Here is a 25,714-nt window from a genome sequence, read left to right as displayed (position 1 = left end):
ACAGGATGTAAAGGATGCTAGTCTATCACAGCTAACACAGGGAGACTAGACTCCACATGTAACACCAATTTAGAATTACCAGTTAACCCGCAGGCATGTCTGTGGACACCTAGAACCTTTCTTGTGTTAAATGTGTGAAACCTGTGTGAAACGATAGTGCTAACCACTGCACCACCATACCACCCTTTTAATCCATTTCCAAATTAACACATCGCAAACACCTATTTTTATAACAGATAAAAAAGAGGATTTACACCTCTGTCTGATTTTGTTTCTTTTTCTCTTTTTGTCCTATTTTCTTTTATCTTACCTTATACTTATTCCGATGACACAATAAAAAAAATGGCAGGAAAACACATGGGAAATGAGTGGGAAGCAGAACTGAATTAGCAAGACACACATTTAACTCAGCAGACACACTCACAGACAAACACATTCTGACACTCCTGTTGAACTTTTAAACAGGACTTAGTAGTTTTCTGTGGGAATGCTGTGAAGTCCTCTGGGCTTGCAGTATAGTCCAATGTCCATCATACATGTATTCATGCACGTATACATGCATGCAAAAGTCTATATAAACGTTTGAAGGCTTTAATGAGCATATCACTTCAGATTCTCATATTTTTATACTATCCAAAATGAACAAAAAAAGTCAGTATCAGCCGTACTGGCAACAAATGTGAAGCATTATATTGCATCCGAGTATCTAGCAAGTTTTAGATATCTGCGAGTGATTGATACAGTAATAACAAGAAATCATTTCCAAAGTGTAAGCCAGCAGCTGCAAGTTCTTACAGAGTTGTATTGCATCTGTAAAACCATCCAAATATCCTGGTAAAACATATACTTGTGTTACACTTTTAAAGTAATCTGTGTGTTTTTCTAGGTGGCAATGACTGGGTCAATTTCATAGATGTTTCAAAATTTTTGTTGCTTAACCTTCACCTAACTGAGGAATGTGTAAGATTTAGGAGGATCTTTCAGTAGAAATTGATATTGCAGTATAATAGTCTATACATAATTTTGTTTTAATTAGTGTCCTGTATAATCACTGCAAGTTAATGTTTATTCTTTTAGCTTTAAATGACACATTTAAACAGACAAACCAAGCACCGGGTCAAAGAAGATCTCAGAAAGGTTTGGGGGAGTAAGGGGTATTTGCTAAGCTGCTGCTAGATGCCACAGAATCCCACACATGGGCTTTGAGATCATGCTCACACTAGGCGTGGTTGCCTTCCACTGTGCTTGTGTGTGACTGTCCTCTTGCTGGCAAACACTTACATTAGTGTTCTAGGCTTGAGTTTTTCAGTTTTGATCTGTTTTTACCCCGTGCTCTTGTGAAAGGAGCAACTCAACTGCTCTCCCCCTCTCGCTCACAAAACTGGACATCTGCGTTGAGGTTTCTCATGATGATTTCTCATGATTGCTAAGGGTAAAACACGTATTCCCTGACTGGTTGGCAGTGGTTTTTGGACATTGCTGGCTGTGGTTGATTGAAACTGGTTGCAAAGAAAGTGCTGCTCCCATTGACTGCTTTGGTTGCTAACAGACTGCTGCAGTTCCCTGTAGGTTTTTGTGCTTGTCTGCAAATACTTGCTAACCCACAAATATAACTACTTGCCACTGGTAGCAAATGAAAATGGAGAAGGTTTGCCTGACATGTAGCAAAAGTCCCAACTTTTATTTTGAAGGCAAACCTTCCATTTCTGGTTTGCATTGCACTTTTCAGGGTTTCTTTACAACTTGGAGAGCAGCTGCACCAATGTTTGTCCATCACTTCCATTTAAACTGCAAATGCAGCAATATACTAGCAACTTGTTGGGGAATACCACCTGGTGACAGGTGGTTGCCACTGGGTCACTAACTGGTCTGTAGGCCTGCGTAACTGGGACTTTAGCAAGCATTTTACCAGTGACCATCAACCTCCAGCAATCACAACCGGTCATAGAATACTCATTTTTCTCTCTCGACTGGTGGTTTTCAGATGGTTGCAGACTCTCTAGGCCTATGTGACTGAGGCTTTAGCCACATGACCCCACACTGTTGCCAAACCTTCAAAATGGCAGACAAGTTAACATCACATGGTTAGGTCACATGTTTGGAAAACCTCAACTGAAGAAAAGCACTCCTGCATAGCATTCTCGATTATTTAATACCGAGATGTCCTGCACGTAGATGGCTGAAATCGAGAAAGCACTCGAGTTTAATGCTTGGGCACAGCGACGCCAGCATTTTAGATTGTGCATCTGCGAGAATGAGAGGGTCCGCTTGACTCTAATTGATGTTTGTTTTGTTGTTAAGACACCTGTTCTTGTGACCAGGGGATTGTCTGCTGAATTGTGCAGTGTAATGTAGTGTAGTGCATCTTCACACTAAAAACTAACAATTCAGATTTTATGAACTTGAAGTCCATCGCCTAAAATTTAAATTCCTACAAAAGAAAGAAAGAAAGAATTAAGAGAAAATAAAGACAGAAAACGCTCTTATTTTAAACAATAGCCTCTTGCACTAAAACACAAGCGAGCTGCTTATCGTTTAAAGGTGGCTGTACAACAGATGTTGTGAATAAATGTCTTTTGTTGGGTGAACTGAATGTTTTAAAGTGAACATGTGTTTAAGGAAAGTAGAGGTTTGCATAGTTTCAAAGCAGCTCTTAGTTTCTGCCTCTGTTTTAGCTCGAATATAAAGACAATATGGAGCTAATATTAATTTATGAAAACTCTCATAAAGTTTTTTTTACTAACTGCTCAGTTTTAAGCACTACACTAATGCAATAACTCCAGCCCTACTTATAATTACCGTTAGTTAGCATTTCTGGCAAGAAGTATCCTCTACATATCTCTGCTTATCATAAATTTACGACCAGTATGTCTTCTAATAAACCCGTGCTCTCACTCCTATTATACTGAGACTTTTTTCCCCCACACCATTGAGGATTTTTTGCCATAAACTACCCAAGTCAGGGAGGAGTAAAAATCCAAGGAGCAACACTGCTGAGAACCTGGGAGAGTGCGAGGAAGGAAAAATAGAGAAAGCAAGACAGAGCGAGAGAGAGGGAGAATCAGACAGAGCACACCCATCCTGAAGTGAGCAAAGCAAACTTTCAAGAAGAAAGTCGCCCAGATGCCACGCGTGGGAGGGAAAACCTTATTTATTTATTTCTGTTTATCTGGCTGTCAGTAATTTATTCTGAATGCGCTGTTTAAAATACTCCTTCTCCCTCTGTTTCTCTCTCTCTACCCCACAGATGAGAGGGGGGCTGTGACAGGGCTGCGCATTCCCTTCTCCTATATTGTCTAACAAATATCTAAAAGGGGAGGCAGAGAGCACAGCGGCACTTGTTCTTTCTCAAGCGCTGAACTTAGACAAAGAGGTGTGGAAGGATTTGTTGCACCTGCTTAACAGTCGGCGATTGGTTCCTTGTGCGGTGGCTCGCGGTAAAACAAAAAGCAAACAGGAGCGCGCGCAGAAAACAGATGCGCACGCACGCACGCACACCTACGAATGCATGCAAACGGCACGCTCACCGCAGGTTTCATTTGCAAAGATTAAAGTCTGCAGTGTGTTCAGTGTCGGACCAACACAATCAAACATGTGCACACAAACACACACATGTAACAACACCTGGGTGTGTAAATGCTAAGTGTTGTTGTGGCCTGGAGCATGCTACCTGCTGTTTTTGCATCTCTCTTTCTCCTTTTCTCTCTCTCTCTATTTCTTTTTCTCTCTTATGCACACACACACTCACAATGAGTGATGACATGACACAAAGCCTGATGAAACGATATGTAGGAGCTCCTTCAGCAGAGAGGGCTCACCTTACACACACACACTCATGCACAAATGAAATCTCATCATATTCAGATAGAGAAGACAGGATTACCCGCGGCTGATTGCTGGATGAGAACATGTAGGAAGGGAATTGAATCCCATTCAGTCGGTGGGTGTGTGCTACCCGTTTTCTTTGACCTCTGTGTGACTTACTTTCTATTCAGCTCAAATGAGACAATTTCCCCATTTGATGATTTCATCTTTGGGCATCTGGAAATCTCTGTATGACCTGTGTACATTAATGTGACACTTGATGTCCGATTTCAGTTCTTTAATTAAACCCAGATGATGTTCGTTTATGTGGGAAATGCCTAATTCATTTTACCTGACATATATTCATTTACTCCTCTGTCTGTCTGATTTTGTTAGTGTGCTTACCCCTGTGTCAGCTATCGACTTACGATGTTCATAAGTGTGAGAAGGTACTTTTGAACATGCTCCTTCCCGTGAAACTGGACCACTGAGTCGTCTACGCCCAGCAGCACCTCGATGTTGTAGGCTCTGTCCGAGGTCTGTCTGCGCGTTCGCCCTGCTCGCGTGTGGTTGATGCTCTGCTCCACACCACGGTACAGAGACTCCAGATCCATCAGGCCACCAAGATCTGCACCTAGAAACAGAAAGCACATCAATGCTGTGTTGTGAAAAACTTATCTAACATCCATCATGGTTTGCTGTTTGGCTGATTTTGCTTACACCCTTTTAGAGGAGCCTCTACTTCAGTCCTACAATAGCACTATAGTACTATTGTAGGACTGGGACTTAATTGTTGTTTCAGTGTTTCAACATAAGCGACAATATAGCATATAGGGCAAAATCAGAGTTTGCACAATTCTAGTGAGCTTGAAAGTCAATATTTGCTAAGACCACTTTATTCTCCAACATAGTCTGAACTCACTCTTTCTTGAAAATTTTTAAGTAGTCTTCAAGTCTTCAATCTTCAGGCTCTGTGGAGGCTAATTCATGACTGATAGTGGTCCATTTTATGCTTTTACTGTGTTTGCAGTGTATTTGGGATTATTGTCATGCTGAAAAATGATGCAGTTGACAATCACATCCTTTTTTGTATTTTATAATTCCATCAATTTTGACAAGATGTTCCCTTCCCAAGACTGTGACCATTTCTGATGAGTCTTCAGTGAACAGCTGGATAAGGTGAAGAGCCAGATGGATCTCTCAGGTCTTGGGTAATGTCTTTGCTAAAAGATTTTTAGACACTTTTCATCTGCTGTAGATAGATTTTTACGCCTGCCACCTCTTCTTCACTTAGCCCAGTTTCCTTAACATTTTGCATGGCACACTGCACACCATCCTTAGTTGAGTCAGGTTAACTTATTTGCTTTTTTTTGCTCCAAAAATCCAATTTTATGCCCGTCAAACTGTTATCTTCAGCATTTTTTTGAGGTTGAACTAAGAAACTGAATTAAATTCTTTTGCAGCAGGCAGCTAGTAACAAAGTGCCTAAAAATACAATTTAAAACAGTTTCTTGGCTCAGATGTCAGTTATGTGTAGACACTGGTTCATCCTTTGAGTTAGGCGCCTTTTTTGTGCTAGTGTTAGGCGACTAGAAAGCAAACAAAGAAAAAAAACATCCCCTGAAAAAGTCTTGATTCACACTCAATCATCCAGATAAGCAAACCGCATAAAGTTGATTCTGTTTATCTGGACGTCATGTTTTCAGTGGGAGAAACGTTTCATGACTCATCCAAGTGACTTCTTCAGTCTCAGCTGACTGCAGGTTTCCCTAACATGAAAATGGTCAAGTACAAGGACCGGACTGAAAATGAGTGGAGTGAAAATGAGTGAAAAAGCAGCATTTGTCCTTCTTAAAGCCTGGAGAATTATTGCTCAAGACCTCTTTTAAAAAATACAAGAAAGTCTGGCTCCTTGGAAGCAAAATATAAAGAAATGAGGGGGTGGTTCAAGACTTTTGCACAGTACTGTATGTACACTCCTTAAAATCTGCTCAGCTCAGCTGGTGTGTGCCTGCTTCTGCCTGTTACACTGTTGTAAACACAATATGCTTACTGTCTGTGTGCGGTTCGTGTTCACACCCATATGCACATGTGTACTTATCTGCGCACTCGCATGTTGATGTCTGTATGTCTGTCTCTCGTTTCCTTTCCAAGACACCAGTTGATAGACTCAAGCATGTGCCTCCCTTGTAGCTGGTGGTAACGGTGCAGCTATCCTTCACAGATCCTTTCCTAATCAACCAAATATTTCTACTCCCATCTGAATAAAAGGAACAGATGGTGCTTGCTAAACACATGGATTAAGACAGCTCCCTTACACAAGGGGTTGCCCACCCTGCTCTCTTCTTGGCTTGCTATATGCTTGAAAAAAATGCAAATCGCACCAGAAACTGAATTTAAGGTTATGCTGTCAAAGAAGATGCAACATAAAGCAGCCCTGATTTGTTCAGATCGCTAATTACACCCAGGTATGTCGGGCTAAGCGCTGTGTTTTGAGTCTTTTTGGATAAACTCCAATCCTGCCTCAAAAAAAAGAAGAAAAAAGCTTTTATTAAGTTTGAAATGTCAGATCTGATCATCTTTCTTCCTCCATTTTAAGTGAGGCAGACTCAGCGAGGCTACACAAGATAAACTGTCCTGTCTCCAGAGCCAAGGCCATCCTTCCCTAACGCGCTGTCCTTCTTCACACAACCCAACCCCGGTCTCCTTTTCTCTTTCATCCTCCTCGTATATGTGAGCATCGCGCGGCCTTGCTCGTAAGGAAGCCACGGAAGGCCAAGCCATGCAGTCTGGAACATGTGGTCTCAGTGGATTCAACAAAGCGCTATTCTCACTGACTCCAGCCAAGGCCTCCCACAGCCGAGGATGACACATAGCACAACTCAAAGAGTGGCGTGTGTGCGTAAGAGAGTGTGTTTACAGGTGTTTGTTTGTGTGTGTGAGCGCTCTGTGGACAAACATTTCCAATTGGGCAATAAATCATTGTGCCAACAGGCACTTTAATTTAGTTGAAACTGGGCTGCATGGTTGAGAAACTGTAATAGCTGTACAGTTTGTGACTGTAGACACAGGCATAGATATAAGGGGGGAGTTTACATCTCTATTCATATTCAGAACATGCACATTTGCACTCATATAGTTACTTTGACACAAGTGTAAGCACCCCCGCCATACATGGTAAAGCTCTGGTTTTGTGTGCACGCCAGCAGGTTGATGAAACCAGAAGGGAAAAAGATGAACACATTTTTCTTGTGTCAAAGCTAATTTCTAAACCACCAGGTTACATTTTTCAGGTTCTTAAAGAAGCATACTTTGCTAACTTCTCCTTCTTTGGACAGCTAACTTCAGCGGTCGCCATCTGCCTCCATCTCCAGCATCCTCCTCTGTCACGCCATCTCTCTCTATGCCCTCCTTAACTACATCCATGAATCTCCTCTGTGGTCTTTTCTCTGCTGCCTGCCAGCTCCATATTCAGCATCCTTTGTCCAGTATACCCACTATTCCTCCTCTGCAAACGTCCAAACCATCTCATCCTCTTTAAGTTTGTCTCCAAACCCCTCAACCTGAGCTGTCCCTCTTATATTCTCATTCCTAATCTTGTCCAATCTTGCTAACCAGTCTTAAGATTGCTTTCTGTCAGCTTCGGTAGCATACTTAAGATGTTTGCTACATGAGTCCCAAAATATGTACCCCAAAACATACAAGTGGCATGTTTTGAATTTTCATTTTCGAGCAGAAATTAACAGAAGTCTTCATGACGCGAGCATAAGCTATTAAAGCTTAGGGATTGTCTAAATTAATCAAAATGCCTACATGATTAGATGCCATGTGCACACTTAGAGTAAAAAAAACAAACAAAAACAAAACAAATAAACCGAAAAAACACCCACAAAAGAGAACAGAAAAGAAAAGCCTGCTTGTGTGCATCAGGAACGATAACATTAAACTGGAAAAGATCTACAGCGGTGCAGAACGCCTGAGAGCCTGCCTGCTTTATATTCCAATTATTGTCACCTGGTGCCTGATTTTGTTTTTTTGTGTGTGTGTGTTGTCTTGTACATCACAATGCAGAAATGATGCTGATGCAGAAATAGCAAAAACGTGTGCATAAAAATCCCTCCGACTTGCAGGAAATGAAGTATTTGATGCTAAAAACATCCTGTGGGAGGACCCCTAGATTGCATTCAGCTTCATTGGGAGGTGCTGCATACGAATCTCGATTCAACATGTGTCACAAGGGCTGCAGCTGGACTGCCGCTGCTTGGACACACATGGTGCTGAGGGGGGGAAAAGAAAAAGGCAACAAAACAAGACGGAGATAAAGGGAAGACGAGGCGAGAGAAAGAGAGATCTGCCACCTTGTCTCCCAATCAGCAAGGGGCATTCTGATTTCCCACTCCCTCTTATGCAACGTTTCCAAGACAACGGGCTCATGGGTAAAACAATAACCACGTGGTTAACATTGGCTCCTGAGTTGCTAACAGAATTAATCTGAAAGTCTGACTATTATCCCATATCTGCCCACATTCCAGTGAGTGACAGAATACAAGCAGAGCAACAGAAAAACAGGAGGTGGGGGGCAAAGACAGGCAGCATTATCCGGAAAGAATTTAAAGATTTTTTTTTTGTCTTTCCACACATACTTTTGTTCTGTTTCATAGCACATTTCACACAGACACTGAGCATTTCTTCTCCTTGTTAGCAGTGGAAGCTGAACTTAAGGCGGTGTACTTCACAACAACCCTTGGCTCTTCCTAGTTATAGCTGCCTTTAACGAGGCTGATGTCACAACCACACCATCTGCTTCTAAAGACAGGTCCAGATATTTTTACCTTTTGCTTATGTAATGTTAAGAAAAAAAAAAGTACAGGAACAAAAAAAAAAAAAAGTATTGTGTTCTCACTTTTAGTTCTGTGTCGCCACAAAATTGCAGTACCTTGAAAACAGTGAATACAACAGTGCAGGGACATTGCATAACGCCGGACCACAACTGTACGGAGAGTGGATGGGAGAAATAACTCAAAGTGACAAAAGCAGAGTGGCGAACAATAAATGACTAAACCAAACAAGGTTGACTTTTTAAACCTGTTGTTTCATCCCACTTCTGTCCTTGCTTACTCTTGCTGCAACACTATATTTCTCTCTCTCTTGCTTCAGCTGTTTAGGAGCAAGATTTTCAGAGAAAAGCGCGGAGGAATAAACTGCGGGAGAGATCAAGGGAGGTGGTAAGAGAGGTGAGACGTAGAGCTGAGGGGGTGTGATGGATGGATGAGAGGCAGAGCGAGAGAGAGATGAGACCAGAAGGACCTTGGCTGTTGCGAGTTCCGCTTCAAGTTCCTGCAGTGATGGAGAATTTCGCTCTCTTCAAGAGCAACAACCTGTCTGAGTCTGTCTGTGTGACTGCAGGCGAAGCGTCGGGGTGCACTGCTGCGTTTCTCACAGCTTACAGCAGGCATTAGCCTCTGAAGCCAAACGGTTAACACTATCAACCTGTGTATAGGGATCTGATCGTAACAATGCTTTTACTGTCCTTTCTTTACACAGCGTCAGGCTGAACCCTAACTATCCTCCTACACACACACACACACTCCTTCATCTGTTTTCTACCTGCGGCTTTCCTCTCTCTGATCTGCCTACCCATTATTAGTGCTCATTTACATTCTCACACTACCGTCAGTGTTCCTGTACGCCATACCTCCATGCCCCCACCCGTCACATGCACACCTCTCAACCTAAACACAAGCCTCCCCACACACACACACACCCACACACACACCCACACAGAGCTCTTGCTCTCCCAGTGTTTTTATTCAGGTGGGGTATAGACCGTGGCCTTATTAGGAGACAAAGGTTCTTTGTCTTTCAACCTTTGCAAAATGTCAAGAATGTCTAGGTGCCCACTGCCCGGGGCTGGGGTGTGGAGTGGAGGGGGAGGGAGTGTTGGTGAGGGGAGGTGAGAGATCCAGCGGCGACTACAAGCCACAACAAGAGAGGGCGTGAATGATGATGATAATTCAGGTCAAGCCACATTTTACTACAGAGCAGCGGCCTTTGGTTTAAAAGCAGCTGGGTGTGACGCATCACTCTGATGGAACTGACCTATAATGGTCACTCTGGCCAGGTTAGAGATAGATGTGCATGACAGAGGGAGAGAAAGGGTGCATTTGGATTATATTGCATGTTATAGATGTTTTAGAGCTACAGCATGGTGGGGCTTTCTGAAATCAACACTTTCTCAGACCTGAGCTTGAGCGCATTTCTCTGCCTCTTTGTTCCATCTGAAGTTCCCAGGTGGAACACCTGGAGTGCCCCCAACCCTGACTTATAATCTAAGATGGTGCCAGTGCATCTAAACATTAATAAGCCTGTAGTTCCTAACTCTTTTTCTCTTCCCATTGTCCCATTTTACACGTGCTGTTTAAACAACAGTAACTTTGTTATTGTTTGCACTAGAGACAAAATTCAAAAGGTTTCAGAAAGAAGAGAAGATGAACTTTACTGGGGATATTATTATCGATGTATCATGGTAACGCAAAGCATTCGCAAGGTACTGCTGTCTGAACACAGGCAGAAAAATCATGGCTAAGGGTAAAAGTAAAATGGGAGGCAGCACCTTCAGATTTCAGGAACCAGCTCCCAGTTAGGAGGTGGGAGACATTCACCCTCTCTACTTTTAACCCACTCACGTCTAAGTCATCATCAGATGTGTTAACCCTAACCCTAATCTGTGTGATTCAGAGCATTTTTGCTTTTGTATGTATTTTTTACATTGCTTAGCAGTATCATTATCACGCCTTCTGTGCCATATACAGTAAGATGTGTCCACAGTATAGAGAACATAAGCTTGGTTATTTTGTTAGTATAGTTATTATGTATTTGTGACTTGCTAAATAAGCCGTACGCAGTGCACCGACCATGAGCATGCTGCTGACTTTACTACTGGAACACATCCAAATTGGGAATCATGTCACTCCCAGCTCGGAACGCATCATCTGGGTCTCTTCTTTTTCATTTGGTTTGGCAAACAATCTTTAATCACAAAAACGTGAAACAGCATCAATACGTTTATGGAGAGAGCGCTCAGTGTTTAAACAGCTATCACGTGTGTCCACTGAGAACAGCCACAAGCACTTTTCTCCTTCCCAGTTCTTCTAAATTTCCCTCTAAGTCTAGTCTTACAGTCTTACTTTAAAGTCTTTCATGACTTTAAAGAAAAGCCTTAGAAAATAAGGTTGGTGTTAAGTGTCTATGGCTGCTAAATTACAAAGATTATGTGACTTAAATCCACTCCCATTTTTTCTTTATTAGGTATGGGGAGTCCTGGAGGATAGAAGCCGTAGCTTTTCGGGAAACTGATTGTTTTATTGTTTTGAGGAGAACTCTTTTGATAATTTTGCTGCTTTGTTTCAGTTCTTAAAGTGAAAAAGTGCTCATATTAAATACGGAAGCGAGCATTATACCAACAACATGTGGCTCTGTCTACACAAACAATTTGTCCCTCAGGAGTGGTTCAAATCTTTATGTGTGCTTTATTTTTCAAACACAGTGCTTATTTACGAGTAGCAAACAGCAGGAGGGGAGATGCTAAACTCATTAGTCCTTACCTGAGTTCAAGGCTGCTTGTCCAGAGGGAGGCACAGACATCCACACACACGTCAACTAATTTGCTTACAGACACGTCTTGGTCGCATAGCTCAGGGCACAAATATTTTGTCTCCTCAGTGACAGCTTTATGGGTTGTCAAGGTGATGAATCGCTCGGACAGTGGACTGTTAATACTGCTGCTAGCATCTGGGCAGGTAGCAACATGTCATGCTGTCCCAAACAATGTCCCTATACTGAATGCTCATTATACCTAAGCTGCCATATGACAGCTGCAAATGCTAGAGAGGGAGGAACACATAGTGAACCACAGTCCCCCGTAATTACACTGCTGTTAATTATTTAGGTTGGCAATCAGCAATCTAATTTTACATGGACAGTTCCCTGAAGATCATAATAATTATTCATACATCAAGTACTGAACTTGGCCTAATAATTAATAACTGCTTTAGGTTAGGGCTGTTTATTTTCAACCGGGAATTTCTATCATGCTGATTAGATGTTTTGAGTGGTCGAGCCTTGGCTGTGATTCCCACATCCAAACATCCATAATATTCAGTCTGTTGAATTTCATCTATCCGTGTTCCATGAAGTGGACTGAAGGCCTTTTTTTTAATTTAATTTTTTTATTATTAATGCACGAAGAAGCTTTTATTATCAGCAGGTGAGTGGGCCACCTATACTCGCTGCTGCTGTGTGGATTTCTGGTGGTTCAGGAGACAAAGCAACCTTTAGCTCTGCCTTCTTACATAACCGTCTGTCTGTCAGAAGCACACAGGGCCGCTGGCTGCCTGGGAGGCGCTGCAGTGCACGCCGATCCCCCCCCCCCCCGTGTCCTCCTGTACCCTTCAGGTGGTTTCATTAGTGGAGCTGAGCCTTTCCTTCATAAACTCTATAATGTATGCAGCACCTACACATTCATAAATCAGAGCCTCCAAATGAAATAAGCCCCACTGATGTTTGAACCTGACATAATTCATAGTCAGAACGGTTCGGTCGCAAATGTGCCAAAAACTTCAATGGCGGCATTTCAAGCCGTGAGGACGTCCATAATTGCGGGAAAGACGAGCAGCCCACGTGAACATTGCAAACAGATCTCAAAACACATTAATGCAATCACTGTCATCCACTGAAGAAATATTGCTGGCAAAGATAAATCATGTCCCCCAAACTCTTTCTCTTCGCTCTGTGATTGGATCCATGGAGCTCAATGTAAACGGGAGAGCTTTAGTGTTCAATAAGACAGTAAAGCCAAGCTTATATAGGGCTTACCGCAGGTCTCTTCCAGTCTGAAACTGACCTGTTTGAGTGCCTGTTTGCCTGTCCTTCTCTGTGTCTGCCTATATCAGTCTCAGGACATTTATAAAGGTCTGTTATGAAATCACAAAAAAAAGGGAGGAAAACAACCACAACCACCACAGGCCAGCAATGACACACAACGGCGCCAGCATGTAGATGACAGCATTTGCAGACCAGTTGTTTAGCTTCATCTCTTATTACTGTTTTATCACGCGTCACTGCCTGAAAAGGTGTACAGCTATAGATCAGTCTTACTGGGAATCATGGTGCACAGCAAGAAGACAAAGAGAGAGAGAGACTGACAGTAAAGTGCCAGGTCCATCTAACAGAGTAGCAATAAATCTCAGCATCCCTTCAAGCCAGCAGGAGGGTGTCTCCCGCTGGATGGCTGCAACTCTTCTTTGCCTATCTCACTATCTGCTAATCCCCATCATATATCCTCTTTATCAACCCTGTAATTACCAAATGTAACTGCTAAATTATTTCAATGTGTTTAAATGCAACGAGTGGTAAATGCAGCTTATATAACAAAAGGTTTAATGCAATTTAAAATGGCATGAATTGAAGTGAAATGAGTTTTGAAAAATGTACTTTTCCCGGTTATAATAATTGGTATATTTGGTCACTTGTGGGCAGTTTAACAAGCTGTAAACAGAGAGTGACATTTTAACACCTTAAAATATGTAAATTTAGGGAACAGTGGCCCCATTTACACATCGCAGCACAGGCATTCATTTGAAGAATCCGCTCAGATATAAACACCAGCGAGCTGCTAACTTTGCCCTTCTGCTGTTTGGGCAGCTAGTGTAAAGCAGCTTTATCAAAGCTTTTGTTTTTTTGTGTTTTTTTATTTTGCAGCTAAAAACAGCTGCCTGCTGTGGCTGAAAACAATGTGGTGGAAAGTGACGAAGGGGAACAAAACAGTGAAATTGTGGGCTTAAAAAACAAAACAGTGAGTTAGGAACTGAGAGCATATGCAGAGTTGGGTCATAATTATCATTGAGAGCAAGTGTATATAAGCAAAGTTACCCAAGGCTAAGTTTAAGCTCTGCATTTGCAGTCTATGATGCTGTGCCTTTCACTTGTGCTGTTGATTTTCCTTTACTGTCCTTTCACCTCTGCCTACTTTCATATTCTAAATTGCATTCATCAAGGCTTTCAGTGGGTTGTTTGCTGCCTCCCTGATCCACGCAGTGTCTTGCCTTGTCCTGTCCTCAAATAACAGCCAACACCAGCCACCTGAGACACACAGCACCACTTACGAAAGGACAGCCAGGCAAAATCTGTCAGCCTGAGCACTGAAGGGATGGATGGAGTGGGGGAGGTGTCGGAGAGGGGGAGTGGAGACAAGGAGGAGGAAAAATTACTGAAGGAAAGGCAAGAGAGACAAGAAGAAAAAGTAATATGATATCAGTGAACTGGGCTACCAGTAGTAGGAGTAGATACTAAATTCTCAAGATGAGAAATCAAACATGAAAGCTTGGCTTGCAGTTGAAACGTGCCTCCAAAGTCTGGAAACATTCTCTCAGTATTGCATCTGTAATGCTATCTCAACTCAGTAGCCACTTCATTAGGTACAGCTGTTCAATTGTTTGTCAATACAAATCACTAATCGGCAAATCACATAGCAACAACTCAGTCTATTTAGGTATTTACACACGGTCAAGATGACCTGCAGAAAACAGCATCTCCACACACACACACACACACACACACACACAAGAAAAAGGAAAAATTAAAAAGACTCAAATGTGCGCATCTAACCTTACTCCACGACAAGATTACTTCTGATTGGATCGCTTCCGAACTTAATTAGTTCTGATTGGATCTTGTCTCTCCAGAATATTTTCATCTCGCTTTTATTTGCTGACGAAAATGTCAGTACATTTCATCATAGTTTTTGACCTCGTGCATTAGTTTTTACTTAGTGATGTTTTTGGTAGAAAAAGAAGATCATTAACGAAAAATATGATGAAAACTACTGGTCACCACCATTCGAGGTGATGTGGATGTGGAGATTATCTTCTGCAAATCTGCAGCAGCTGTGTGACGCTATTATGTCAACATGGACACAATCTCTGAGGAATGTTTCCAGCACTTTGTTGAATCTAAACGACACAAGTAAGGTGTTTCTAATAAAGTGTCCAGTGAGTGTAAGCACTGTACGATATTACTGTATTGTCATTTTAAACTTCAGTTAGATATTCAGGCTTCATTCATGCTTTAAGAGGCAAAAGTAGAGGGCAGCATGACTGGTACACATATTCCCCAGAGCCACAGATTAAGAGGAAAAAAAAGTTTCTTTTTTCATATTTTCCTTAAACAGACCAGATTTATTTAAGAGACTTTACATCATTTGCTTTGTTTTAGCAGTTCTATGTTAGAATGTAGCATTTTCATTTAGTTAATTAGCACCATTTAGCACCTTTGGCAGCTTGTAAAGTCAGCTGGTTTGTAAAGGTTTTCTAAAACAGGCTGCTGTAAAGCAAACAGAGTACCTTCTGTACACTGCAAATGCAGAGCTCACGACATGCTACGACACAAATGGACAAAGCATGCATGGCAAAGCGTCAAACAAGATGCATGTAATGTGCAACGTATTTGTTCCCTTAATCTAAAGTTAATACGTCTCTGAGATTATCTCGGCATCTCTATAGCCCTCTGTCCTTTTTGGTTTTTATCCGATTTATTGTCAGTTTTTACTTCTAGCGTCATGTTTACACCTGGATGAACTGACGAGGCGATCACGGGTTGGAGCAGCGAACACCCGCAGGGAAAGTACGTGGAAACAGTAAACAAATACTAATGCAGCAGCTCACATGTGTGATTGGCCTCCATAAAAACCAAATGAGCAGACAGGTTACAGGTGTCATTAAGCCTGCTGACTGACGACCGCCCCTGAGTGTTTCCTCTAGCTTTCTCTTCCCCTTTGCATTCTTTCTCTCTCCTGTTTCCTTAATTCCCTCATTTATTCATTAAATGTACCTTTGGAAGTGCTTTCGAAAGGTTAGATGTAGAGCGAGAATGGGTGAGAGAAAGGGAAAGTCTATCTAAAGGTGTGAGACAATATGTATGCAAATGTTCTCTCCGAGCAGCTCACCAGCAGAGCCGAATCCGCATGCCTGCCACGGGGCAGCTGAATGAGGATTTATCATCCAATATATCCTCATCATAAATGATAAAAAAAACCCACATTTGCCAGGGTGTAAGATGGCTATAGACCATCTCTACGCCAGCTCCCTAAACAGAGTAGCAAATCAGCACAAATTACATTGTAATGTTTTGAAGAATTAAGGCATGGAGCCCTTGAATGCACCAAAGACTTGGACATAAGGAGGTGAACACACACAAATAAAAAAAAAAAACAGAAAGAAAAAAAAGTCTTTTGGCATTTAAAAACGGACACTAAGAAATATTACTGCCTAGTGGGCCTACAAACACACAGACGGAGTTCTTTTCAATTGCACAAGACTCGAGCCAGACGGGGGAGAATTAATAAGGCTCTACAGAGTATCGGTGTTACTAAATTGGCGGTGTTTCATAACAAAGTCTTTCAGAGCAGATATCAATTAGAAACAATTAAAAGAACCATTCATCATTTTAACAAAGCGGGCTCCATACAGGGAGCAGCGCTACAAGAGAAGCTGATCAAACATAATAAAGAATCCTGTTTCAACAGAGCTCCATAACGGAGATTTATGCTGATAGAACTGATGTGGCTTTTTTTATTTATTTTTGGTTTTTTTGCAAAGATCCCACCTCCGACTGGCTCCACTGGACAGAACTGTGCTTGTCTATCAAACAAACACATGGCCACTGAAGCAGATTCTGTGCAGAAATGTTGACAACACACACGCACGCAAAAACAAATTTAAAATTCAAGCGGGGAAGGAACTTCAAAAAAATTCCCGGTCAAACACACAAACACATCCATCCTTAGGGCATGCCAGTGCAGCCCGCGTGTGGGTATGAAGCTTTTTACCAGTCTATCTGTGTGCGCTCGGTTGATTGACAAACAGTTTCCTTCTTTCCTGGAAAACCCTCACAAAGGCTTCCCATATCAATATCCAGATTATCTTTGCTTTGTTGGAAACCAAAGTAGATATGATCTTAATGCAAAGATGCACTGGGGGAAAGCAGGCCATACACAGTGGCACACGGTGAGACTACAACCCTCCAAGCCTCCAGGCTCACTAATCAGTGCAGCTTCTTCCGTGCAAATGTAACTCTATACCCAAGCAGGGAGGATAGAGGAGCTACCAGCATGGCCTCCCCTGCCTCTCTGTCCTAATGAAGCTCCAGGTAATCAAATCACTGCACACACAGGCTGATGGCCAATAAGCGAACATTTGGGTGCTCCTAATGGGAGCATGACAAAGTTTTTACATTTTCAAATGACTTCTTTCTTTTTTCTGAGTCTACTTATCTACTTATGACCATGATATTGCACATTAGCAAATGTGTTTAATATGCCCAATGTGTCATTTATCTCTACATGCCCCTTAAAGCACTAAAATATTGCAATAAGCCTCGTCTGCTGGGGGCTTCCCATGATGCACTGTTTCTTCTTCACCCACCTCTTTTCACTCATTATATGTTTAATCATTAGTTACTATCTCTCTCTTTCACAGTGTGTCTTTAGCCCTGTCTCTGTCCCCTTAAACCCAACCTGTCACGACAGATGGCTGCTCCTCCCTAAGCCTTGTTATGCTGCAGGTTTCTTCCTGTTAAAAGGGGGTTTTTCCTTCCCACTATCACCTAGCCGGGGGAGTCGTCTGATTCTTGGGGTTTTCTCTCTGTTATTGTAGTGTGCTGAGGTGACTGTTGTTGTGGAACTATACATAAAAATTGAACTGAGTTGAATTAATTGAGTTGTTCTGACTGGTTTCCAACTGGGTGGCCAGTATTCCATAACCCTAGATGCCCCTTTTCACTGTCTAAGTGATATGAACAGCTGCATGGCACAAACTGTTCTCCAGTTAAATACATGAATACAATGAAATACGAAATCTTATAATTACACCATCCAAACTTGGATCCCTTACATGCAAACAAGATGCAAGCTGCCAGAAACTTTGGGGTATGGTTCAACTCATCCATAATCTTTTAACAATCACAAAAGTTAACAGTAAAAATAGCAAAAATGAAACCAATATTTGCAGCCAGGCTTTTGTTTTCCTTCAGCTAGAATACTGCAACTCTCTTCTTTCTGGTCACTCTCTCCTCTCCAGCTGGTTCAAAATGCAGCAGCTCGGCTTCTTACTGGTATTAGCAGACGGCATCATATTACCCCGATCCTGGCTCATCTCCATTGGCTCTCTGTACGCTTTAGAATTGATTTTTAAACTTTACTCGTCACTTTTAAAGCATGTTGTGGTCTGGCTCCAAGCTACATGGCAGATACGATGGCTCCACATGAGCCTTAGATCCTCAGATGCCTCCCTCCAAAATCAAGGCTCAAGTCTTGAGGTGACCATCGGGGCCTCTTGGCATTGGAAGAATCTGCCTGAGGAGGTAAACATCTATCACGTCTTTCAAATCACTTGTAAAAGGACATTTTTATAAACTTTCTTTAGAGCAATGCCAGTTCTCTCTTTTTTCTCTTTCTTAATTGTTTGTGCCTCTCTTTTTTTTATTGTCTCATGTATTTTTATGCAGTGTTTTCTTAACCTCTCTTTAACTTTAATCAGTTTTATTTATGGCCATAAGCTCTGGCTCGTTATCTCATTATCAAGTGAAAAAATGTAAAGTCAAACTTAAGCTCAGTGAATCTTTTCAAATTGTCAAACACTAGTCAAACTGTTAAATTTATAGCATTGGTTGCTGCGAAATATCCATCATTCTGCTCTTGTTCTTTCCTGCTGTGACAAGTCTAGGTTTAAATGTTAAAAAAAAGTTTCATGGGGAAGGAAAGAATGAAAAAAATGTGCTTTGGATACCACCGTCATAAAAATGGTAAACATGGGCATTAACCTCTCCAAGATAAGCTCTGCACTGGAAAAAAAAAACCATGGAATCGGAATAGAACAACAAAGAAAATCTGTGTGCAGGTAAATATAGCTCTAAACCCACATGATATTTTAAATCATGGGTGTCAAACATAAGGCCCAGGTGCCAGAATCGGCCCAGTGCACACTTCAGTGCAGCCCACTGGATTTGGAAAATGTAGAGTAGGGCATAAATATTGAGTTTAAAAGCTGATAAAAGCCTTCCCCGTGGCCATTCATACTACACCAAAGTAATTACTATATTTTTCGGACTATAAGACTGAAAAATCCAAAAAATAGTCAGAATCCTTTAATTTTCTTAAAAATCGATAGTGCGCCGTATAATCCGGTGCGCCTTATGTATTAATTCTGGTTCTGCTTACTGACCTCGAACTGATTTTATGTGGTGCACGGCGCTCAAAAATCTGTACAACTTTGGTAAGCTACAAAGCTACAACGCTTGATGGATTGTTGGAGCAGTACGTCTACTGTAGTCAGGAGCCTCGCGGAGGAAAACGTAGTGAGCAACTAAGTAACAGCAATGAGACTGACTCGGACAATGACGAGAGGGATCCGGGCATGCTTGATGCCGAAATCGCCCAACTGTTAAACTCTGAAGATGAAGAATTTGATGGATTTGTGGAAGAGGAATGAACTGAAAAAGTGAGTGTATTGTTCTGTGTTTTTGTGTTACAACTGAACAGTGTTGAGAGTTACTGTGAATGAGTTGAATAAAGTTTGACTTATCTGACTGTTTTGTTTCGCTTAATGCGCCTTATAATCCAGTGCGTCTTATGTATGAAAATAGACCCGTTCATTGATATTGTTCCTTATAATCGGAAAGTTATGGTAAGTATTAGACAGTTTTTTATCACCATCTAATATAGAAATTTGTCTTTTTTTATGGGTGCAAAATTTAAAAAATAAAAATAAAAAGTACCTTTTCTGTGAATTAACAAACATCTTTCTGCTTTATAATGAATATATTACAAGAAAGCCTTGGCAATGAGCTACTTTAATTTTTTAATGCAATTTTACACATTTATATCTTACAATTTAAAGAGTCGTGCCGACAGATCTTTCTTTAATACAGCAACATTTCTATGTCATGTAATGCTGATATGTTATGAGGATATAAATATTTTTTAAAAATGTAAACAGTTAAACTTTACTTTGATAGAATGGGGAGTTTCACTGGTCCGGGCCATTTAAGATGAAATTGGGATATATGTGGCCCACAGTGTAAAATGAGTTTGATATCACTTTTTTAAATGATGAAGGAGACATCAATGCAGTTATAATTCAGAGTTTACAGCAATATAGAAAAAGCCTGTTTGTAGCGGCTGAAGCGGATGTGTATCTCAGTTGTCGAGCAGCACTCTGACATGCACATTTACATAGCTCGCTCTCGTGTCATCAAACACACCCTCTCAATTTGGGGATCTATTTAAGCTGGGAGATTTCCTCTCTCCTTCTGACATGTCAGTACTGCAGACCTGAATCATTATTTCAAACTCTCCGACACTCGAGCATTCACCTTTACGCTCCAAGAGGATGTTTTCTCATCACTCCAGTGATGGTGCCTATAGATGCCAAACTTTAACTATATTTTGATCCTATAATAAAAAGGAGCTGTGTGACTAAAAGTACAAGGTAATGTGGCAGATTGCTATTATGATGATGATTTGAAATGTTTTTGCAGAGAAATGACTGCGTTTGATTAACAGGCTGTGAAGAATCACTAGAACCACATCAGCAGCTGGGATGATACCGTGCATGAGGTTTCCATAAAGTTTTGTCAAACTCCTTCTGACAAACAGATTGTGTGATAGCTGAGTGTAAATTTTAAAACATACTCTCGATTCTGTAAATATTTTGTATGGTTAGGGTTCCAGAATGATGTTTCCTCAGGGCAGGGCAGTTGATTGAATTTTATTTTCAATAAAATATAAGCTATCCAAGCTAAAACACTTAGTGTGCCACAGCCCATTTCACAATGATCATCTAGCTTTGCTATTGTTATAAATCCAGCACAGCCCTTCAGGGCACCGTGCTTTCGCCTGTCCCTAAATGGCCCGACTCTCTCCCTGCCTGGCCCTCGCCTGGTAAGATTAGCTCAAGCCAAGAGAGCAAAAAGAGAGCATTTGATCAGGAATTTTAACTTTAATTTTCACATTTATTAATTTGCGGAAAATCACATCTGAATCATGCACACACACATCATATCATAAAGAATTCAAGATTAACTAATTACCTTTCAATCCGCGCGTTAACAGTGATTAAATCAAAAAAAAGCTCAGCGTTATCCGAGCACACGTGCTGGCAGGTGTACAGAAGCTGCTCAGCTGCTGTGTGTTCTCCAGCTTGATTAAATAATGAGAGATTATAATACACGCGCACACAAAAACAACGTTCCCTGTCCTCCCAATCTAGGAACTGGCAGTAAGACCTGTCTCATTCTCCTCGCTCAGCAGAGCAAGTAATACCAACTAATCCTAGACACAGAAAGACACTGTGGGGCTGAGAGCAGGACAGAGAATAAATGATAAAGCTAATGTCATTATTTACAGTTTTTGTACTGAAGCTCTTTCTTCAGCCATTCAAACTTTTAGCCTCAGACCCCAGGATTGTGCAAGCCTGTGGGTTTAAGGAAATGTGTGATTTTTCTGTGTGTGTGTGAGTGCTTTGTTACCAGCGCATACCCGGTGTGACACCATGCAAAGAGTCGCAATCCCCAACAGTGTTCATTTAGAAGGGTTCACATTGGCAGCACAGACACACGCACGTGCACACACGCACACACACGCACAGAGGAAGCTCCCAGGCCTATCCTATCCACTGTGATGTAATGAGATATCTGCTGTTTCCCATTTGAGCCTCTTTATCCTCCACAGAACAGAAACAACTGATGGAGATGGGATGGGGATGGGAGAGGATAGAAACTAAAGGACACGAAGCAAAAGCAGATTCCTCTGCTTCTCTCTTTTCTCTCTCTCTCTGTTTAAGGCAGTAATATGTCTCCATCTGTGTCTATAGTATTGTAATGGGTGGGTCTCACTACCCTGCCTGAGGAAATTGCTTTATAGTCCCTCTGCCCTCCTCTATACGTGGACACACACATGCACAAACAGACCCCACACACTCTCATGGCAGTAGCCCCAGTGACACTGCTTAAATATTAATGACCTGATTCTCTCTCATTAATAATAGCTGCAGTGCTGATTACTCTGTGAATACCACTGAGTGTGTGTGTGTGTGTGTGTGTGCGTGTGTGTGTATACACATGGAAGTATGCCTACTCACAGTGCGTGAGCCAAGTATTTGTTCTGCCTGTCACTGGCATATTATACTGTGAATGACTCCAAAATGATCACTGACATTGCATTACTGAGGTAAATTAAATATTATTGAATTACATAACACCAGGGATGTTAAAGGTTAATGTACGATGATAAATCCATTGTAATTTATGTCAGCGTTGGTGTTTGTGTTTTGCAAAGGACAAAAGAGCAGAAGTGTGGCCGGTGGATGCAGGGATAATATGAAGAGACGTGCACAGACACAAGGGAAAGAATTTAACGTGGCGAAGCAACGTGCACACACACGCACACACAAATAAATACAATTGCAAATGCAAAGACATACAGAAGCACTCACACAGACTAGCATTCGCTCAGTTAAGCCATGCATGAGTCGTGTGCGATGCAGCTGGCTTAAGCTAGCTTAGTACCAGACACAACACACTGAGTCACACACACACACACACACACACACACACACACACACACACACTAAGGGAAAGGGAAAGCAAGAGTAGACATCAGTATCCAGTGGGTTGTAATGGAGAGCTATCCTATCCTCTGCTAAGAATAGCAAGGGCTAGCCATGAAAAGGAAGAGAAAGTAAGGCTGCAGATAGAAAGGGGAGTGTGACACCAGGAGCTGTGTGTCCTTTAGGAATGATGAGTCAGGGGAATTACAGTGGCACACGTGTCAAATAAAAAGAAACTCAAAAATGACGTATTAACTAATAAATGATTTTTTGCTTGTGATATGCCGGCTTAAGATAAAATACAACTACAGGCATCACTTTTGCAAGAAAAGGGCACCGTACTAATGCCTCAGCTAGTGATGTGTGTTAAAGTGCGCGCACATACTCACACACATATATGTGTGTGTGTGTGTGAGTGTGTGTGTGTGTGTGTTCGTACTTAAGAGTCTCAAACACCTGAAAAATTCACATTTCTCATTTCCCTGATGAATTACACTGAGCTGTATTTAGACAGGAGGAAAGAAAGTGCTAAACAACAAGAAGAAGGAAGGTACTGTGTGTTTGTTAGGGTTGTAACACAGTAACAGGTCAGCTGAATGTGGGCCTAGATTTAAAGGATCCACATGCAGTGTTGTCTCAACAACCCATGTAACAATTGTTTTAGTATCCTGCTCTTCTTCTTCTTTTTTCTCCTCTCCTCCCACTTGACTGACATCTTCCTCACTACCCAGTGCAACCCTAAACCTCACCCCCCCCAGGCACAAGTCAGACTTTTACACCCAACCTGCTGCCCACCCACCCCAGGACACTCTGGCCCTGGCTGTCGTTACCTGCACTGTCTGTCTCTGGCTGATGGAAATCATCTTATTAGAGCTGTGCTAATGTCTGCTCTGGATTCCTGGGACACTCCGGCTGCCCCTATTTTAATTGGCTGCCTCTATTAATATTTCATTCGTTTAAATACAGCACGCCACCTTTCACTCTGCTGCCTGTGACCCCACTGGTGGCTCCTCGCTATGTCAGACTGGGAATATTGATAGGGGAAAATTGTTTTAACAGTGACACACCACATTATTGCTTTGGATATTTTGTGTGCTGCATAGTTTAAGTGTGCTTTGTGAACACCTGAGTGAAATTAATTTGTTGTGGAATTGATTTGGAACTGGAATCGATCAGTTATGGCAAAAAGACACAGTAATTGAAGGCGGATGAGAAAGGTTTGTGTAGCTTTCTACTTGATATGTCACAGAACTTCATACACTCGTTAAGCCTTGATTCCCTCGTTAGGGTTTGTAAGAGAGTCGACGTGTCATTTGGACTCAGCTAATGAAACAAGCAAAGGAATACTATAAAGAAGGTATCAAAGTTCTTCCAGCTGCCGTTTTCTATCATCCATAATGTCACTATTAAAAAGCACTAAGAGGAGCCGTGGAAATCAAGGCAAAACCTGGAAGACCAAGAAAAGTTTAAAATGAAACTGTGCTTCTGGCAGAATGAAAGGTTAAACCCCAACATGACTGCAAAAGATCTGCAGGACCAGATGAAGTGGAAATTTCGTCTTTTGAATGAAAAATATTTTATAGGGACACTTTAACAAATGTGGCAATGATCCAAACTGTACTTCAAAATGTATTTATAGGGACATGTTAGACACACATGCTTTGAGACTGGTCTGCAACCACCTGGCAACAACTGGTCAACAGGAAAAAAGTCTATCCTCTGACTGGTGGTGAGTGGTTCCTGGTAGTCGCTGTGAAACTAATTGCTAAAGTCACAGTGACACTGGCCTAGAGATCAGCTAGTGAGTGACCCCCTGGTAACAAGCGGTCGCTAGGGAAAAGCGTGTTTTCTGTAAATGTTGGCGGAAGTTTGCATAGAGGATGCCGACTGGTCCCCAAACACTTGCAAACTACTCACCAAGTGTGAAAAACTGTTCAAAGTAAAAGTTGCACATTTTGAAATGTGTTGGTTGCAGCAATAAGGCACAGCTTTTATTTTGAAGCTGAACATTTTCTGTTTCCAGTTTGTGTCACACTTTTCAAGTTTCACCAGCCTCCAGCAATCGCTCGCAAGCTGGTTGGGGAATATACATTTTTTCATAGCAACTGTTTGTTTCCAGGGGGTCAGCGACTGGTGTCTAGACACTTCACTGGTGTGACTGAGGTCTTATTTATTTTCCAGTCTTCAGTTTCAGAAGCTACTCAATAAGTATGGTGAGAAGGAGTAACTGGGAAATGACATTTTAATTTTATGTGGGCTACAGAACGCAATCCTGCTTAAATTTCGACCTTTGCAGAATAAGCCCAACAAACATCTAAGTGAGACGCGTGCTCACTCTGTACTTGCTGAAAAAATGCAGGTGAGCACATTGCTCGCTCAGGAATGCACAGATGCAAACACATATGTGCGAGCACAAATGCACAAAGAGCCTGGGGCTACCACCGGGACAGAAGTGCAGCTGGAAGAAGGAAAGGAGGAAACACAACAAGAGGAACAAGTTAGGGTTTGTGACATGAAAAGTGAAGAGAAAGAAGAGAAGAGGTAAAACAAATGAATGTAACTGTTGTTCTAGTTCACAATCCTTCACCGACTCATTACATTTCATAATTATTTTCTCAGCTCTGTTGTTTTTCTGGTATTGTGGTTGATATTTTTTGACAACAGCAACTCTGGGCTTCCCTGGCTCTGAATCAGGAATCCTCCACACACCTTCTATAAGGATTAAGTACTCTATCTGTAGAGTGCCAGAGAGTCTGATGTGCATTCCCTGTGTAATTTTGTGGTTTATAGTTAAGCAGGTATTTTCTGCTCGAGGTGAAATTCAGTCAGCAGGGTGTTTACTGTAAATTGTGGTGGTTGCATTATTCACCATATATTTGGTGGTTTGTTTGTTTATAGAAAGAGTTCTAATACATTTATTATATAAAACCATTCATGGCCCAGAAAATGTCTCATAAATTGTGTCAAATGATGTCACCTGAGTCAGGTTCAAGATGAAAAAACAGTCACCCTGTGGTGATAGTTAAGAAAGGAACAGACCTATGTAGAGATGCACCAGACTGACTCCTTTGGCCCCAAATATTACAGTTTTCAGCTGATTCAGTCTGTGCCAGTTAAAAAAAAACACCACATTTCAACAGTGCAATGCAAAGTTAGCGTCATATCCTGTTATTATCAGTGCAAAAAGTCTGAAAAACTGCTGCTAATAACTTGTTTAAAGATTCTGCTGTATTGATTTTGCTTTGTTCCAG

At 41.6% G+C, this 25,714-nt stretch overlaps 1 protein-coding gene across 1 annotated transcript in view; it reads right to left on the bottom strand.

Moving 5' to 3' along the window:
• Positions 1-25,714, bottom strand: part of LOC100693470 (A disintegrin and metalloproteinase with thrombospondin motifs 2) — a 141,221-nt gene that overhangs the window by 32,713 nt on the left and 82,794 nt on the right. The window contains exon 4 of the mRNA XM_019367007.2: positions 4,233-4,438. Coding sequence (XP_019222552.1) covers positions 4,233-4,438 — 206 coding nt within the window. The remainder of the gene's footprint in view (positions 1-4,232; positions 4,439-25,714) is intronic.

This window comes from Oreochromis niloticus, linkage group LG2, assembly GCF_001858045.2.
Source record: "Oreochromis niloticus isolate F11D_XX linkage group LG2, O_niloticus_UMD_NMBU, whole genome shotgun sequence".
Lineage (NCBI taxonomy): Eukaryota > Metazoa > Chordata > Actinopteri > Cichliformes > Cichlidae > Oreochromis > Oreochromis niloticus.
This window is presented reverse-complemented; position numbering and strand designations above follow the sequence as displayed.